This window comes from Atractosteus spatula, chromosome 21 (assembly GCF_055471065.1).
Source record: "Atractosteus spatula isolate fAtrSpa1 chromosome 21, fAtrSpa1.hap1, whole genome shotgun sequence".
Lineage (NCBI taxonomy): Eukaryota > Metazoa > Chordata > Actinopteri > Semionotiformes > Lepisosteidae > Atractosteus > Atractosteus spatula.
Window position 1 is genome coordinate 15,651,311 of NC_142726.1, and position 19,840 is coordinate 15,671,150.

The 19,840-nt window shown below is 40.5% G+C and overlaps 1 protein-coding gene across 1 annotated transcript in view; it reads left to right on the forward strand.

Moving 5' to 3' along the window:
* tox3 (TOX high mobility group box family member 3) overlaps positions 1–19,476 on the forward strand; it is a 56,484-nt gene extending 37,008 nt beyond the window's left edge. Inside the window, exons 3-7 of the mRNA XM_088939209.1 lie at positions 3,777–4,031; positions 14,287–14,553; positions 15,390–15,617; positions 15,830–15,910; positions 16,564–19,476. Coding sequence (XP_088795335.1) covers positions 3,777–4,031; positions 14,287–14,553; positions 15,390–15,617; positions 15,830–15,910; positions 16,564–17,418 — 1,686 coding nt within the window. The 3' untranslated portion in view covers positions 17,419–19,476. The remainder of the gene's footprint in view (positions 1–3,776; positions 4,032–14,286; positions 14,554–15,389; positions 15,618–15,829; positions 15,911–16,563) is intronic.
* The last annotated feature ends 364 nt before the right edge of the window (positions 19,477–19,840 follow it).

A 19,840-nucleotide genomic window follows, 5' to 3' on the forward strand; every position in this document is an offset into this window, starting at 1 on the left:
AGGACTACTAAAACTTTTCATTAAAAATCAACACACACGTTAGCTGTAGACCACAGTTTCAAGCACTAACTGTACCTTAAATAATGGGTGGGAAAAGCTCATTACAGCAAGACAAGAGTTTATCTCCTGGTTTTGTGCTGTATTTCATTAAACTATAATGTCAAATGAGTCACAAATTATAGCTGCATCTGTTGCAACAGCCTGTACCCTTCACAGAGGCTGTGCAGGAGGAGCATGATTACTCTGTAGCTAAAACTCTGACAAATGCTTTGGCATTAATTTTCTTATGGCATCAAGGTTCAATGTAGCAAAGCATGTGTATGTTAAACAGATTTTTTTAAATTTCATAAGAGTTTAGTCAAATAACAAAGGAATCATGCTCTGGAACACCTTAACACTACTTCCCCCCAATAATTTACAGGAAAATTACACAGTTTATTACAGCAAATGTGATTTAGCAAATGATCTGCTTTCGAAGTGCAATATGCGGATAGTGTCCACAGCCTGTAAGTTTGAATGTGTAGAATGTGTAGTTTGAATTTGTAGAACATCATCCGGCGGCTTTGGAAGTTTTTTTCTTAACTTTTAAAATATTTACAGTTTTTCAGGTCCTGGAGCAATACAGGGTGGCACTCATAATTTTAAATTCAGAGTCCTCCTGTGTTAGAGACATAAGAGTGGAAATTATTACACTTAAATTACATGTATAACAAAAAAACACATTAATTTTCAACCATAAAGGTTGAATTAGGAAATGAATTCCCTGACTGATGTATAGTCAAGGCAAACATGTATTGTACATATTAGTTCTTTAAAATTCCTGTTGGTATTCAGATGGTTTAAATTGAACCTGGATGTGAAGGACTTTTCATTCAGCATTACATCTGTATATTTCAAGGAGAAGATACTTTATTATATTTAGCAGATAGAATCTTATTCAGAAGCAACACTTATCAGGTTTTATTTCCTAATTTAATGTTTATAAATGGAGTTTAGTTTATATAGATTTGAAACGAGTGATGTTAAAATGCAAAAAATTATACTGCTTGTTTTTGCATTGTTAAAGACCCTGTGTTTGTGGTTTCTGTGTGGTTTGTGGTTAAAACCTGTCAGTTTATTTTCTCATATCTCTCATATTCATGAAGCTGTAGCTAAGATGAACTTTGGATTCCATCTCTAGTGTCCATATGGTATCTTAGAAACACCATCACTCAGGGGGATCTTTTTTTAACATGGCATTTCATAGCATTGCACTGGTTTCCCCCAAAAGACTTTGCGAACCCTTGTTGTTATGGGTTAAATAAAGTAAAGTTCATTAATAGCCATTGCTTTAATGCAGAACGACTTGAATTTGCTTTCACATTTAGACAGCTGGGGTGTATTACAGGAAAAATCTGAACGACGGCCAAAACTCATGGGTGTTTCACCAGAGATTTGAACCCATAACCTTCCAGTTATGAGTCCAGAGTCATAACCACTGCTTCATGCTTGCATTTGTGTCTGGGTTGGGCACGTCACCATTAAGCCTCTACTTGCCCTTATTCATTAGAGTAAGCAATCAGGGGCAGGAGCTGATGGTCCTGTGTGTATTTATTTTCTCACCCCGAGCCAGTATCTGGTCTGGCGCTGTCTTACTTAGCTTTCAGAACAATTTAAAACGATAATCGGCCGCCTGACATCTGAAGAAAGTGGATTTTGCATCTTTTAATCTCAGATCAGAGTGTAAGCCTCCCCTTGCAGAATTAAGCAAGCTTTATGTGAAGTGACACTAATAGAGACCGCGGTGTAACACAGACACTGTTCCACCAGGCTGTGCCAGTCTGGCACCTCATCACGTTACATGAGAGACCAATAATGACAGCTGACACATTCTATATGCAAGTGAAGCCTCTGCTCAGTATGTCTCAATTTTCAGCTCTCTGTGGGCAGCTATTAATTGATATCATCATTAAGACTTTGAAAAGGACGACAACTTTTGCAGCCTTTAATAACGATGATCTCTGGGTCCTCTTGTCTTACTCCGTACCAAATTAAGAAATACAATTTTTTCTTCCTGTCCTTCTGAAATAACTTGTCAGCATTCTGCTTAACTCTGAATATGGGAACTCTGCATTCTCTAGGAAAGTTGGCCCAGAAGTAGACAATGTGCTGTGTAGTGTGAGAGTGTCAGGAGTTGGGGTCTTTCTGAAAGATGTAGTCAAATCATGTTGACCCCAATCATTTGATTCTTTGCATAAATATCTGTAGATTTCTTCCTTCTGTTTCTCTGAATCGGGGTGGGCCTCTTGCCTTCTAAAAATTCTTTTTTGCCAATAGGAGCTGTCGGCAGCAAATAAAAATATTTCTGAAGCTCCGAAAGGCGGCCATGTTATACTCTCTAGTTATTTGTTGCTCCTGTTTCATACAATCATTAAAAAGTGAAGGCAGTATCTGGTGAAAAACAGAGGATAAAAAGGCAATGACACACTGTAAACAGTTTTTGATTGCGAGGGAGGTAATTTGTTACACATGCTATACCTATGGGGGAGCCTGGATGAGCTGGGTTGCCGTAACAGGATGGAGGGCTGATTTAATGGTTATAATACAGATGTCAAAGAAGCTGAACACTGTTATAAAACAAAAAAGAAATGCTATTAACTACCTCTGCAAGCATTTCATCACTGCTTGTCAAGAAAGTGGCTTCCAGTGTAGGCAATGAATTTAAATTTAAGTGTCAATGTGTTAAACCACTGAGAGCCATTTTAATACACTTTAATCGCGGATGTGTTAACATATTCCCTTCTGTGCTTGCTTTCATTTTTTCACCTTAGCTCAGATAAGAGGAAAAGCTTTGTTTTAATAAGACTATGGACCGGTGGCTTCTGCTCTGTCCAATGCAGTGTCCAAAAGTAGAAATCATGAAATCAGTAAATTCTTTTTACAACCTACCAAACTTACACGGGGTTTGGTAGGTTGGTTCATTGAGCTAGTGAAAAATAAACAGACTCCTTCAATTGGCATCTTAAGATGGGTTTAAAGCTAGGTTGTCAAAGAACTTGGGCATGTGGAAACAGTGTTATTAAATGGTTTGTGCACCATGCGGCTGATGTACACGAGGCAAGGAAGACTGTGAAACTGCACACTGCAGGCTTGATCAGGTTAGGTACAGAGAGTGAAGAAGCCCTATAAGCAAATTAACTGTCATTTCTTAGGGATATAGATTAAGCCAGTTTGATTAGCAGATTTGAGGGTGCAGGCTTAGCGAAGAAAGGGAAGGGAAACAGACCTAGCCAGCTGGAATAACCTTGTAAAATATTAGACGAACCTATCTCTCAGTGACGTGTATTTTCTCCACACTTAACCGAACATCTATAACTCTAGATTAAAAGCTCATTTGTCGTGTAATCCTCCTGTGATGATTGCTGCTGATAAGCTGGTATTGGTCTTTTTTTTTCCCTGTGCCTCTTATTTGAGAAGGTGGAGCAGGCTCTGGGAGTCTGAATTTAGCCTCTGTTACTGTGCATCTTCTGTCAGTCCTCTCGCCCTTTTCTGCTTTCCTTATTTTGGCACAGAAATACCTATCCATTTCCTTACCGCGAGATTTAGTAAATAACTTTCAGTGACAAGAATAGAAGGCGGGGAAAAAAAATAACTGTCTCCTGAAATACTTCCCTACAGATGTAAGGGTGCTCTCTGTATTCCATTATGCAGTATGCTAAAATGACCAGTCACATCGTGCTCCACAGTAGCTGGCCCAGTGATGGACGATGACACTCTTCTTTTTGTCCGTGTTACAGCAAACGTTCCACACACCCAGCCTGGGAGACGAGGAGTTTGAAATTCCGCCTATCACCCCTCCTCCGGAGACAGAATCGGGAATGGGCATCGCGGACATGGGCTCGCCATTTCAGGGGCTCCCCAACCCCCCGAGCACACAGGGTGCCCGGTTTACCCCCCAGTTCCCCCCACAAAGCCTGGAGCTGCCCTCCATCACAATATCCCGCAATCTCATGGACCCGGAAGGAGCTGTCCTCAACAACGGCCTACCTGTGGTGAGTATACTCAGACACTGTGCTACAAAAGCTGGCAACGGGCAGCATTCTCATGTTGGTATTAAAACAAGCTAAGCAAGTTCTCATTTATACCTATATCCATAGCCCTGCTCAACAGACGATTCTTTTGTTCATGTTTATGTGTGTTGTTTGTGTGGTTTCTTGATATCGTCTGGTGCTGTCAAACAAATTGCCCCTTGGGGATAATAAAGACTCTCTCTCTTGTAAGGACCTTACACCAGTGTTTCTCGATCTTCTGCATCCCGCACCCAGGGACTTTTGAGGACACACGTCACCAGCCTGAACACGTTGTTGTTAATATTACAGCTCAGGCTCATCTCGGTGTTTAATCTGAGTTGGCGTCAAAGTGCACAGTTGCCTTTCCTGATGCCGGTGAAACATGGGGCGCCTGTGCCCAGCAGCTCTCAGACAGCAGTTCTTCTTTTTTTGTTTTTTTATGTCCGTCAAACTTGAAAAAATGGAGTTCGCGCCACTCACGACTCCCACAGGGACAGACTTGGAGCGCTTCCCGTCTCGTGTATGCACCGACACTTTGCTTACTACGGAGAACTGATGCATCTTAACAATATCTCATTTATTTTTCTCATACGTGACTCTTCCAAGAATTCTGTGGTATTTTGAAGGCATGACGCTGTGACGTGCCATGGCGCACTGCTGGAGAAATGTTGCCTTTTACTAATATTATAATGATTATAATAATAATTCCTTAGACTTATATAGCGCTTTTCTGGACACTCCACTCAAAGCGCTTTACAGGTAATGGGGATCCCCTCCACCACCACCAGTGTGCAGCCCCACCTGGATGATGCGACGGCAGCCGTAGTGCGCCAGAACGCTCACCACACATTAGCTATCGGTGGGGAGGAGAACAGAGTAATGCAGCCAATTCAATGATTCAATTCATTGATTCAGCCAATTCAATAATATTCCTTATTATTAACATGCTGCAAAGATGCCCCTTATACAGGGTGACTTGCATTGTCTACAGAGTTTCACCTTCGGAGGAAGCCCAAAGAAGACAATTAGGTGCAGTAAAAATAAGATTAATCAAATTACAACACTATTATAACAGGGCAGGCGTAACGATGTAGTGCAACACAAGTGCCCTGCAAGCACAAAATAAAAATAATGAAATAGTACTGGTAGTGATAACAAGGGTGTACAGACAGTGTGGCTACAGAGTGGTAATGTAGACACCCTGTAGGTATATATTCCGTTTGCAGCTTGCAAGGTATGTTACCAGCCTGAGAGTTAGGAGCATGAGGGCAGTGCAATGTGAGAGTTACTGAAGGGTGCGTTTGAGATCAGGGAGGTCTAAACAGGTGAATCTTGGAACAGACACTGCAAGGTGTTTGGGAACTGGCCGATCATATGGATTTTGCCTTCTCTTTGAGTCTTTTGCCTCATATTTCAAGTGTTTATAAAAACAAATTATGACCTTGATGGTGGTTTTTCATGTTCTTTGCTGAGAAAAGGGTGTTGAATCATGTTTTTGCTCTTGGCGGTTTTCTGGTTTGATGTGCAGATTGACATGACTGTGCGTGGAAGTTCATGCACCCTGCCATTAAAATCTGCAACCATTGTCGTGAATATGAGCCATGTTTAACACTGAATTAGTCTTTAGGTTTGAAAAGCTGACCTTTCTTTTCCATTATCTGCAGCCCACAGCAAAGAAAATAAATGGTTTGGATTGCTGCATGTGTCTATATATTATGCATGATTTTCCAGAAACACCTGAAAATACTGCTGCGTGATACACATCTGTTGTGCCGATATGAGGGCTGTGTCTGCCCTCAGTGTTTGAATGTGAAGCTGCTGTGCATTGTTAGAAATGGACAAAAGACCCAGCCATTCTGTTAAAGAAAAACATCATTTATTCTTCCGATGCAGAGTCAGCAGCCTATCTTCCTCATTTCAGAGGGTGTGGGTGGCTCTGTCCAGAAATCCTGGCTGCTGTCCTGACCTCCAGGGCTGGGGGTGAGACTCTCTGCACTCTCTGCTCTCAGCCAGAGACTCGTCCACTGCTGCCCCAAAAGGCTGAATTAATTTAATGGAAATTACCTTCTCCAATGAATGTTTTATTTTCGTTACTGCCCTGGAGATCTCAGGGGAGTGCTATCTCACCCAAGCTGTCTGCCGGTTTTTATGCTGAAACTTTTTTCCAAAGCTGTGCCAGATTTAACTGCAGTAGGAAAAGTATGCCTTTTTTATTTTAAATGACCTCTAAAGGACAGCAGAACAGTGCAGCATTTTTTTTATTTGCATTTCTTTTATCCTGTATCTATTGTTTTCCTCTTCCCCGTTTCTTCCCCTTCCCCCATCACTCTTCCCCTCTCCTTTTCTCTCCTCCATCACTCTCTCGGTTTTCCTTTCCCATCACACTCTGCCTCCCCCCCCCTCCTTTGTGTGCTGTAGGCAGGCAGGGGGCAGATGCTGTATGCCAAGGCTGTAGAGTAGCTGCATGTTCAGAGCAGGTGCAGAGGAGGTAGTGCATCAGTCAGGTCACTGGTGCTGTACAGCTGCATTGGTAACTGATCATTGTAACTTGGGAACAAAGCCCTGATAATTACTGAAAAAGCATGTCGATTCAGAGAAGGATGGGGAAAATGGCCATTGCCTTGCAGTGTCCTCTGCATGTTTAATGTTATTAAATTTTTATTATGTTTTTATTACACTTTTTTTTGCATTGATTATCATGCTGGAGCAGGCTGGTGGGAGAAAAACTGCACAGACTCCATTTCAGGATTTGGCAGTAGACTTAATTACATGTCATTAATGTTTAGAAGCAATTTGTTACAGGAACTACACAGTGGAAGAGCTAAGGGAACACTGACTTGATAGAGGATTTGTTTTATGATCTCCAGATAAAACAAAACTTCCTTAAATGAACTAGGCCCAGCACTGCAGAGAGAGAGAGAATGTCAGAGACGACTTTGTTTTTCAAGTGCTTTTAAACAAATTCAGGCTCTCCGTTTTCTTCTTGTTTTTCCAAATGTCAAGTGCATTGGAAGCTGTATGTATGAAAAACAAAAGCAGAGCTGTGACTAGATTGCCTGTGTTCCTGTTGCCGTTGTGCATTAGGTAGTGCAAATAAAAAAAAACAGTGATGCTACCTATGTCAAAATATACTTGAAAGTGTAAGCAATCAGAAACAAACACAAATGATTCATTTTGTGGGGCACGTGGAGAGTTGTGCAGATATTAGGGATATGTACATTCCAATTCCTGCACGCGCTATAAATTTTTTATTGCTTTTTCCCTTTACTGCCGGCATGTAAAATAATTGCAGCTTTTAAAATATCTGTAATGCATAATATAGCCTCAGAAGGCTTTTGCCTAAAGAATTTTCATTTCATGGTCAGTTAAGCTTCCTACATCTGGAAGAAATGGAACCTTAAAACAATTATAGTGCTGACTGTTGTCGTGACTTTTGTAGTAGATTTTAATTTTTGATTTCCATTTGGATTCTTCCTCTTTAAGCATGGAATGTGTTCATTCCAAGTAAGCTTTTATTAAAACCCCCCTGGGAATGTTTGCCTTTATTTTGTAAGCATTGTTCCATGGTAGTGTCGGGTTAAAAGAGTTGGGGTAGCATTGTGGACCGGAGGAGAACGGAAGAAGGAGAGCTTCGTGTTTCTTTCACACAAGGTGTGTGACCTTCAGAAGGTATCCAGTCCTTGGTCACCTTGTAGGCTGATGTATACGTTGCTTTTTTTACTGGTGACTTTTTTCCCATCATGAGTAAGTAGTTTTTAATCTGCACAAATGTATGTGTTTTTAAACACACAAATGGAGACTTGGACCTGTGGCAGACGAGTAAAGGAGGTTTAAGTTTGTTCCCTTTATACTACTCACTCCTGAGAAAAGACTTTAATTGTGACCAAAGGTGATCATTTCATGAAGGCTTTTACCACTGAAAGGCTTTCTGGTTGAACATCTCAGCCTGGAGCCAATGGAGGTGAAGTTACCCAAGGCTGGAAAAAGACCTTTTTTTTTACTATAGAACTGCAGTGTCCCCTCTGGAAGACTTTCTTCAACTCCTAGTCGAGTGGCAAGAAAATGTAACGCAAGAGAAATCATTTGCACTGTAAGTGTGGCAGAATTCTGCATGTCTATGTGTCAAGAAAAAAAGGAACAAAATCAAATGACTGAGAAATGGGGATTATTTTTGCTTTGTTTTTAAGGGTACATGTTATTTAATGTCTGAATCCAGATTCAGGAAAGATTAAGAACAGCATATCACTGCAATCTTCAAATTACCTCTTTGCAGACTGATTGCCAAATGGGGCACTAATTCTTCTTTCCTAATGCTCCGCGTATGTCTTGCAAATTGGGTGCAGATGCTCTGGTGCTATAGAGCAAATGCTGCCCTGCTCCAGAAATCTCTTTTCTTTCTTGCAAGCAGTGAATCTAAAGTCATTATTTATTTAATCTGTTAGCCTAACAAGCTTCTGACTTTCATTTTAGTTTCACAGCATGTGGTAGCCAGTCTTTTAGACCTTCTGATATGTGTTTAGTTTCAATCATGACCAATATCAGACTAGAAAATACCATGGTTGTTCCCTCTCTGTCCACCTGTATGTCCTTCTTGTGCTTTTAAACACACATCTACATAAGCTGTAATGATGAGATATAGATGATTGCTTCCTTAAAGCTGAATTGTTAATAGGAATTCTATGAAAAATGAGGGCATGCCGACTATAGTTTTTGGCAGATAAGAGAAGCTTTTTAATGAAGGGCACTATCTTCCTGTACTTGAAAAAAATCCTATAAAAAAACGGAACTTTGCATACAAAAACATGATGTCTTTGGGCAAAAGCCTCACCATTTCTGAGTCAAATTACATTGTTTTAAAAATGTGACCTCTTTTGTCTGCAGTTCTTAGAAAATAAACCCCGGCAAACTCCAAAACGTATTAATCAGACTTAATAATGCTTCATAATTGCTGCTTAATAATCTCGTTGCACATTAGAACCTTGCTTAGTCCATTTTCAATAATGAAGAAAATAGTTTTACTGCAGTATAATGTGACATCTAGTGAAAGTTGCATATTTTTAAATTCCAACCTTAATTATGACTCATTATATTGAGTTTTGGTTGTTGTAAGAAATTGAGGGAACAGGAAATTGAATATGCGTCTGGCTTCTGAGTCTGTCCAGCACTAGCTAAGCACTGATTTACTTTGGCAAGGGAGGGGGGGTTTGCTGTAGCTTAATAACAGGCAAAGCAGGGAGTCCCCCTTCTCCAGGGTAAACCTGGCTGGCTTCCTTTTCGAATAATTCAAACACAACAGTATTATTTCCCCAAAGAAAGATACAAGACAGTTTGTTGAAGAAAGTGCAGTTAATTATTCATGGGTACAGACAAACAAAGTGCAAAGCATGGCTACAGCCTGGGCTCAGTTTGTTTTCCCTGGGTTATGAGAGGTAGCCAAGCCCCACACATCACAAAGCACAGGTACGGACGGACAGACCCGCCCTCATTGTGGGGTTGATCCCGACATCCGCAGAATACGATGCCGAAGACCGATATTCCACCGTGGCGAAACAGGAGCACCAGAGTAGAAGAACGGGGCAGATGCTTCGTGCTCAGCTCGATCTTTTTACATTGTTCACATAAACCAAGTAAACGAGGTGGCGTTTTTGTCGGCTGCAAGAGATGATTGAAAATCTCTATAAATATGCATAAAGCAGTGATTAGACCGATGTGCTGTGCTGTCACTATGATAGTCATTCAGATACATATTGGATCATGAAGACCGATTTTAAATTGGAGACTCCATACTAATTATGTGTTTGATATAGTATACATGTATAATTTTTCTTGCACTGCTATTAGAAATATGACATGGTACATTGGCGTGACTCCACTCAATAATAGTGGTTTGCAGGATACAGTGCCTCCTTCTGCTGTTTCAAATCCTTCACCAGTAATTTCTATCGAACAGATTTACATCGGAAAGAAGCAGCTGGCTCTCAGTAACTTGTTTATTAGCTACATCCAACACTGTACGTGATAACGCTAGATCCCCATTTGATTTGCTTAAGACATTGTGATTAAGAAGAATAAGTCTGCATTAAAGCCTCAAATTATTTGATGTTTTGAGGCTAAGGAGTATTTTTATTTTCTGAATTTCTTTATTTTAAACCGAGGGGCACTTTCATGCTGTCTGTTTAGATAAGCATTGTGAAATTATTTCAGGCTACAAAATGTGACATTTCTTTGAAAATATGACTAGTGTTGGAAAGAGTTTTTTTTTACACCTTTCTCTAATCTTCCTTGCTTGCTGAGTAGCATTGACATCAGTAGTACATCAATTTCAGAAAGTGGATTTTTTTTCTTTCTTTTTTTATGAGACAGCTATTGTGACATATTGGGTCAGTCAGAAATGAAAGATATTCATGCAAGCATGCAATACTTATAATGAAGTCTCAGTCTGACCTTCTGTATGATTGATTCTGTAATTTAGTTTTCTCAGGCAGTGCCTGAAATGAAATGAAATCATGTTGAACAAGTTTTAAATACCCACAGTGCACCAGGAGAAATGGGAGAAAAAACAGCAACCCTGTAGGCTAGAGAAAAAGGGAAGGGGGGGAGGAATTGGGATTGGGGTGGTGGGGGGAGGGAAAAAAGGAAGAAGGGGGTTGGGGATAACGAAAAGATGGGGGGGGGGAGTACTGAGAGAGCGAGAGAGAAAAGAGAGAGAAACTATTTATCTTCATGGTATTATAGCCTTTGCCAGCATTCAAAATTTTCATTTTTTTCGTATTTGGCTTAAGTACTTCATTCTGCAGGTAGCTGTAAATAGAGAAAATAAAATAGTGTTCCTGCTTTAAAGCAACAGTGCAGGAATATGTGCAGGGGACTGATAAACTATCTTTAATAGGACTGACCTTTCATGCTGGTGGGAGTTACTGGGGGGACTCAACCTCATAATTACCATATAGATTATTTTATTCCTCTCCTGCAATGAAACATTTCGAAGAGCTGCACTGCTGACTGAATGGAAATTGAACTTGTTAGCATTCTTTTCAGCCTGTTATATCTGGCACAGTGTCGCCGTTAATAAATTCTTTCCCAAAATTCTGGTTCTGATATCTGTAGAGCCAGATTGGGGCTGCTTTTATTCAGATAGCTCTTCACATGTTGCCCCGCGCATATTCTAATACTGTAATGCCAGGCTTTGCTCTTGCTTCTACTTTCATTTTTCGGTGTCCTGTGGGGTTATGTAGGGGTGTGTTAGGGTATTATTGCTGCTTACGCCTTGTTCAGTAGCTTTGTTGGAGGACATGGAGGTAATGGGGTCTCAGAAAACAGTAATTTATCATACAGCTCGGGGCACGTGCTACGTGTTGGCCATTCATTGGATATTGAAGTATATGGTTGCCGACTTCTTGGTAGAATTCGAGATCACAATCGCGGTTGGAATGCCCCAGCTCTCCCCGCAGTCCCCGGATTTGTCCCCCTGCCGTGCGGTGGCGCCGGACAGCACGTGCGACGGTGATTGAGAAGAAAGCAGGATGGGGAAACCTTGCAGTGTAACATTGCACTACAGGCGCAACGGGGTCAATACTATGGGCACCATGAGAATCCCCGTCCACTGAATTTTCTTTCTACCCAAATTTTAAACACCGGGACATCTTGTTTACAAGTGCTCATCTAGTCATCTAGTCCTTCCGTACATTGTTAAATGGTACATGAGATGCTGCTCAAAAAGCAAACGTTATTCATTACTTTTTCAGAAATTCTCATGTTTTTTTATTCAGTTACACCTAATACGGTATTTACTTTTGTACAGCACGCTCACAGTGTGGGGAGAATATCATATATGCATCACAGTTATACAGAACAACCAAGTATTACTGAAATGTGGAGTATGACTGAGTAAGACTTTACTGTAGCAATTAATTATTTATTAAATGCTCATAAATATAGAAAATGAAGTGGTCTATAGCTAATAGGTAATTTACAAATGGAGCTATTGTAAATTATTTTTACACAGGAGAAAAAATCTTCTTTCTCAATTTCAGTAGCTATTTATCCTTTGAAGAGACTAATCAATTATATTTGGCCTGTATTTCATATCTGCTTTGCATGAGTGTAGAATAAACCAGAACAAAATTGTGGTTATGATGTTACATTTTTTTCTAAGGTCCTGTTTCTGTGATAAATTTTATTAGTAATAATAATTGATGTTAACACAAATATTAATAACCTTACTGAAAAAAAATCAAATACATTAATTTCTTGGTTTCTTTCAAATGTTTTCATTTCCAAAAGTATCCATTATCTATTATCTAGAAGTATGAATACTGCTGGTGGAAGATGGAAGGATTCTGGGGGGGGTTTAAGTGGTGAAATTGCCAGTTAAAAACAATGGACTAATTGGTTTCAGGTCTGCTAAGAGATGTTAAAAACTGATTTATTTAAATAAGTGATCTCCTTAGATAGTGAAGATTACTGATCATTGGACTGTCCAACATTGCCTGACTAAATGGGGAGTTATTTTCCATCGCTGATTTCTGTACAGGAGTGATCTATGGACTTGAAAACTCTAGACCTTTTCAGCTTGCTGTTGCATTATTGTTTTACAGAAACTACAAGATTGTGTCAATGTTCTCAGCAGAATTCTGCCTTTGGGATGATATAAAAGGATTATTATATAGATATCAATAGCTATCGATTAAATGACGAAGGAGAATGGTGAACTACTGTTTGCACATAAGATGTATCCTGAGTGTTCCTGTGCCTTGTGTTCTGCTTCCCAGCACATCATGTTGCTTCTCGGTGCATCTTTGATGTCCTCCAGACCTAGATCCATTTTGCAGCATTGTGAGGAAGATGAAAAAGATTTGACTAAAGACCCTGCAGCAACCTTTGGTCTTAGATTTTCAGATTAAATGCTGTGTGACAACATACGTTTAGCAGCTGAAGTATTTTACAATAGCCAGTGGAGCATTTATAACATTTGGGTTGTTCATAAAGAATGAATTATGCTTTCAATTTTAGAGTTGCCCTTTTAACCCTTGCAGGATGTTGGCTGCAGAGAATTGAATGATTACAATAATGTACTGTTTGCGTTTAAGTGAAATTTGAGAAACGCAAAGGAGAAGTGGAATTCTAAAATCGATTCATGTTCTTCAGTCAGCGTTGCAATCATTGTACAAGAGCACACAGCTGTTGGCTCATAAGAGCTGTGCAGTAAGAAATCTGTACTATGGAAAAACAAAGAACACAGAGGCAGAAAAATCAATATTGCCTTTTTCAAGAAAAAAAAGATGTATGGAATTCAGAATTAAATAAGGGGTTCGTGGGTCTTTTTAATAAAGGTTGTTGCATGAGCTCCTGATATTACAATGAAATTTGAAGAGATTGAGTTTATGCAGCTGAATACCTGATGGATGTGTTCAGGGAGAACAAATCGCTTTCTCATTGTATTCAGTTATTTCGCACAGTTCCTTGTCAGCATTTGATTCTTCTTGATCAGTCTTCCTTCTGTTGGAATGGCAGTGGCTGTAACTTGTGTTCCAGCGCAGTCAATGCAAACAATTTTACTGTATTTTCCATAAAGGCTTTTCCGGATGAATTGTTACATCTGCGTGCTGTTAAGAAAAGAAATGAGGATGCTAGATGAGGCAGCGAAAGATAAGAATGTGTCATCATTCAGTTCTTATCCCTGTGTCTTGTTACTTACATATGTACAAATATTTTCAATGTATATTTAAAATTTTGGATTTTGTATCCAGGGGTACACAGCTCCAGTCCTAGATTGGACAGAAAAAAGTCTGTGGTTTTCTTTCCATCTCTGTTCTTAATGTCTTAATTGAGCTGGTCATTAGCTTAATAGGACCAGTTTTAACACTTTTCAATGCGTTTTCAGAAGTTAATTTTTTAAAGATACCTGGAAATTCTGAAGGATTCGGACCCTCAAGGACTGGAAATGTTCATCTACTGAACATTAGATAATATATATTGAAAACAGTCAGTTGTTTACATGCTAAACACACTGGGGGTATCCTGTGATGTTCACATTAAAGCAGTGCAATCTGTACTTTTAGATAACAGAGCTGTGCAGGCTATAACGAGCTCTAATTGAAAAAAAAACGTAACAGACCTACATCTAATTCTAACAGAGTAAAACAGTTATATATATCCTTGGCCACTTGAATTAAAAATAATTAAAATATAATTCTGCAGAACTGACTGACTGCTTCTGTTTTGTTTCTGTGTTTAGAACATTTCCCAAAGTCATGTGCATCACTGTCATCCCAACACCTCTATGGTCATGAGGTCTGTGGTCAACATGAGCAACCCCTCTGCAGGGATGATGTCACGTAATCAGCTGACTACTATCAACCAGTCGCAGCTCAGCGCACAGCTGGGCTTGAACTTGGGTGGCCCCAACATGCCACACACCTCCCCCTCACCCCCTGCCAGCAAGTCGGCCACGCCCTCCCCTTCCAGCTCCATCAACGAGGAGGACCCCGAGGAAGGAAACAGGGTGAGAGACAAATCCGTACTTCCCAGCCAGTGTGAAACACTCTTCCAGCACATCTCAGGGCAGAGATCTTCGACTGCCCTCGTGCAACAAGTCCTTTAGTCAACCTGGAGCTTGACCATTGGTTTATGTGTGTGCAGAAGAATCTTAAAGTCCTCTCTACATTTCTCAGAGCATTTCTCAGGTGCAATTTACCCAAGCATTTTTAGTTCGCTAAAATGATTCTGCAGGACTCGGGATCTGAGTACTGAGTGTTCAGATCCTTAGAAGATACTCTAGTAGGGAAGAAGGCCTGAACCGGCAGATTAGAAAGACCCGGGAGAAATTAATCGTTTTGTGGCTTTTGAAAGGCACATAATTGACAGTTACTCTCCATCACGCTTCTGGAGTCATTTTGCGCCACTCACAAATGTTTTGCACATGACCTGTTTATTTTCACCTGTTGTGTGTTGGCTTGAAACCACCTTTTGTTCTTCATAATATGAAAGCATTTTATACTCAATACAATATGAATACATGATTAAGTATGCATATGCATTTTGCATTTTTCTCCTCAATATTTCATACACTCAGCATGCAGAAGTGCACATTTATCTTAATTTCAGTGTAGTTTGTTACTGTGTGATCTTGCAATTTAATTCATCGCTTAATTCGTAATTGCACGTTTGAACCCCTATTACAGATCGACAAACAGATGTATTTATATTATATATTTTATATGATACATATATTTGAAAAATGTTGCCCTCTACGCAAAGAAACTGGAACACTGAATGAGAAGAGCAGAATTTAAACTTTAGTGTTTTTGATTTTGCTGAACTTCTGAATCTGTGCTGTAGGTGATTGGAGAGAAGCGTCCTGCCCCGGACACTGGGAAGAAGCCCAAGACCCCCAAGAAGAAGAAAAAGAAGGACCCCAACGAGCCCCAGAAGCCTGTCTCGGCTTATGCTCTGTTCTTCAGAGACACCCAAGCAGCCATCAAGGGCCAGAACCCCAGTGCTACGTTTGGGGAGGTCTCCAAGATCGTGGCCTCCATGTGGGACAGCCTGGGGGAGGAACAGAAACAGGTACCACAGCCCCACACCTGTACAGACTGCAGGACGCCTGTTTAAGACATCAGTATGATCCATCCATCCATAAATCATCTGGCCATTCCTGTTTTATGACTACAATATATGGCATGTGTATATAATGATAAGCATGTGGATTTTTTTCACAATAAGAACTCAAAGAAGTACTCTTCTGTTCTTTAATTTCTCTTTTTTTGTGTGTCCCACAGGTCTATAAAAGCAAAACCGAAGCCGCCAAAAAAGAATATTTAAAAGCCCTCGCTGCCTATCGAGCCAGTTTGGTTTCAAAGGTGAGATGTGCCGATATTCAGTTACCTTTTGCCCTAATGAGCCATCACTAATAAGCCTTTTAAAATGTTAAAAGCTACAGTAATAAAAACAGAGCCTTGGCCTGTAATTAATGCATATCATATTGTGAACTATGACAGCATACAGTAGTTCACAGCTTGCTGTACAGTGTCCCTCTATTCTATTGGCTGTGCTCCAGGCTTGCATGACTTAATCTGTGCAGAGCTGCTTTCCCAGAGTACTGTGGTCCAGCAGTGGACAAAGGAAATTAGAAGAACCCTTTTTCATCCAATTGAGTGTCTGGAAGAATTTCAAAGGAGATGTGTTACATAAATATCTTATTTGGACATTTCCTTTTAATCTGAGATCTAAGATCCCAAAGTGCTTTGAATTTTGTAGCGATGCTTTGTAGACATGCACAGGAATTGCGATGGCTATAAGATATAAGAGCGAACTTCTTCATCCAAAGAAAAGGGTCAACAAATCTCTCCAGTTCTTCCTGGCAGTTTCTTTTTCTTCTAGGTTGTCCAAGTTACAATGGTTATTTTTATGTACATCTGCTTCATTAGCAAAGTTTCATTTGCATGTTTCCATAAATTATTCTATGACCAATCGGACATAAATGGGATCTTTGGTTCTCCCCACCTGTCCGCAGGCAGCTGCTGAGTCAGCTGAGGCGCAGACCATACGCTCCGTCCAGCAGACCCTGGCGTCCACCAACCTGTCCCCTTCCCTCATCTTGAACACCCCGCTGTCCCAGCACCCCTCTGTTTCTGCAACAGCACAGGCCTTGCAGCAAGCCCTCCCCAGGGCCATCGCACCCAAACCACTGCAGATGAGGCTGTCAGGCAGCCAGATTGTCACCTCTGTTACTGTCTCTCCTCAAAACATGCCCACAAACATTCCCTCACCCCTGATCAGCCAGATAGGTGGGGGTATGGTGGGGGCGCCCCCTGCAGGAGTGGCTCAGATGAGCCCTCCCATGCAGCCTCCACAGCCACACCAGTTGCAGCACTTGCAGCAGCACCAACAGCAGCAGCAGCAACTGCAGCAGCAGCATCTTCAGCACCAGCAGCTGCAGCAGCAGCAGATCCACCACCAGCAGATCCAGCAGCAGATGCAGCATCAACATTTCCAGCACCACCTCCAGCAGCAGCTGCAGCAGCACCAGCACCACTTGCAGCATCAGCAGCAGCAGCAGCACCACATGCAACAGCAGCACATGCAGTTGCAGCACATGCAGATGCAACAGCTGCATCAACAACAACTGCAGCAGCTCCAGCAGCAGCAGCAGCAGCAGCAGCAGCAGCAGCAGCAGCAGCATCAGCAGCAACAACAACAGCCACATCCACCCCAGTCTTCCCCTCCCCAGCACTCCCCAGGAACGCCGCAGTCTGTGGGAGGCTCTGTAACCTTGGGCAGTCCTCAGTCCACCTCACAGCAGCAGCATCAGTCCCAAATACAAGCTCATGCCCAGGCCCAGGTGTTATCACAAGTCAGCATCTTCTGAGCCAAAATGAATTACAAAGAGGCGGAAACTAATAAAAGCATCATCGAAGTTGCTTTTCTAAGTTGCACTTAAGAAGTGTGTAAAAATAAAGTTTTACCAAGAACTGTCCATTGTTGTTGATGGATATGCAGACATAATGGGACAAAGCACTGAAACCAATTCTGTCTATAAAATAGGCTGGGAAACAGACAGTGGGCTTATGTTTGTTCTCCACTCTTTGGAATGGAGTTGGGGCACATAACTGAGAGAACTTGCTGCAATGATCACTGGGAGACTCCGTATTCTTTTCTAATGGCAAAGCTTTATTTACACTGGTGTCGGTGTCTGTTGTGCTGCGTGAAAGGACAACCACGTTGGGTTTGGAGAGTCACTGTACCATGCGTGTGTAACCTGGATCTGCCGTGAATCTTGAGGGAAGCCCTTTATAAGATGGGGATCACAAGGACATGATAACTTACAGTACTGGTAACCAGTAATGCATCCAATGAAAAAATGGATGTTTTTTTTTTCTTTTCCACAGGCCAGTTCGTTGTAAAGGTTGTGTTTTTGTTTTGGTTTTTTCAACATTCCAGCAGCTTTCTCTGCGTAGTACTGGCTGTCAGAGCTCCTAGTCCTAGGCTTGTTCTTTTTCAGCTCTCCCAAAAAAACATGAGACAATACCTTGTCATTGGCATCCAAACTGGAGGAATTTGGAAAGAGTAATGCACATGTGCTCGAAGCAGAAGGAAGATCGGACAGATTAAAAAAACTGCCATAGACCATTCACGTCATTGTGTGTCTTTAAACTGTGATGGTAAACTACTGTAAGTTTCAAGGGGGGTGGGTGGGTATGTGGGTTGGGAAATCTGAAGCTCATTCACTCTAAACCCAAAAACAGCACTCCAAATGGATCACCCTTTTAATGTATTTGTCTTTTGTTACCTCAGACTTTTAACGCTGTCCTAAATTATGTTTATTTTTTTCAATTTTGTGTAAAAAATGCAAATATTTTATGGTAATTGTAACTCACAGGTTCTAGTTCAATGGTCTCATGATCAGTGTATTTTTAAAACCGTATGGTCAGTACCATGTACTTATTGAAAGGAAAACGAAGACCTGTAGCAAAACCGTTTTGTTGCACTGTAAAAGCCACTTGAATAGGCGTGGAAATATTTAGTGCCAGCTGTAAAGAATTCCTTTAAGAATAAAAAGAAAAAAAGATGTACATTTTTTTTCGTATCACATGTTGTAAAGTTTTCATATGTGAAGCTTTAATATTCACATTGGTAACATGAACTGTGGATTACAACATCGCATAGTGCATTTACTGCTGTTTTATACTTTTTTATGAGTTACAATAGCAGCAATTAATTTGTTTGTATTTTGCTTAACAGAAAAAAAGAGAACTGCTTTTTTATCTTGCTATAGAATAAATACATTTCAGTAAAAAACCCCAAGTGTTTTTGAACTCTTACTAGGCAAATTTATTCTTGCTTATTTACAATGTAATATAGAGACCTTCCAGAACTGATATAACATGAATTGAGCCATAAATTTGCTTAATATTTCCTTTTGTGATCTTTGAGGTATACGTGTTTGGAATGAAAATGGTAGGATAAAATTCCAAAAAAAAAACACACATTTAGTAACCTATGACTTTCCAGTGTTCTGGTAACATGAGAGAATCTGAAGAGAAGATGTACAGTACATTTTCTTTTCATACAATAAACTTGTCAGGGAAACTGAACTCTAGGTGCTAAACAACATTATTGTTGCTACATTAATATCTTCGTTTAATTTAGTCGCTATTCCTAAATCTCTGCTCGGGCAGTATTGAGCATTGTGGAGCCCACAGCCTAAATGACATTGTTTAATTTGCCTTTTTTTTTGTTTCCAAGATGTTCTCCAAATCGGTCTGCTCTCTCTGAAAAGGTGTAGAGAGGAGGGAAGGAGAGGCACACTGATGATCATAAAACCACATGACATGTGTAACGCAGCTGCTTGGTGTCTTGTAGAATGACTTGATTTAAACACTGTTTAAAATAAAAGTGAACACTGCCCTGGTGTATTTTGGAAATACCTGTAGGATAAAGTGTTTTAATATTTTTTTATTTTGAAATTTGGTGAAGAGACCGTAATGATTCTCTGAATTCAGTAGAGTTGCAATTCCCTTCTCCCCTGCATGATTAATTACAGCATCTGTCCTGTCAAAAGCTATAGTGAAGAGGTCTGGAGAAAAACTGCAAATAAGCGCTGGCAACAATCTTAAACCGCTTATGATAAAATGAAAATTAAAAACAGCGAGTGTTGTACATGACCTGAATCTTAATAGAGGGTATGGGAGAATGTTAAAGTAGGTGTCCATGACTACCAAAACACGAGACTTAAAAACACACAATAATGAGGCTCTGGGAAATGGCATTTATTATTCTGAACAGATTTA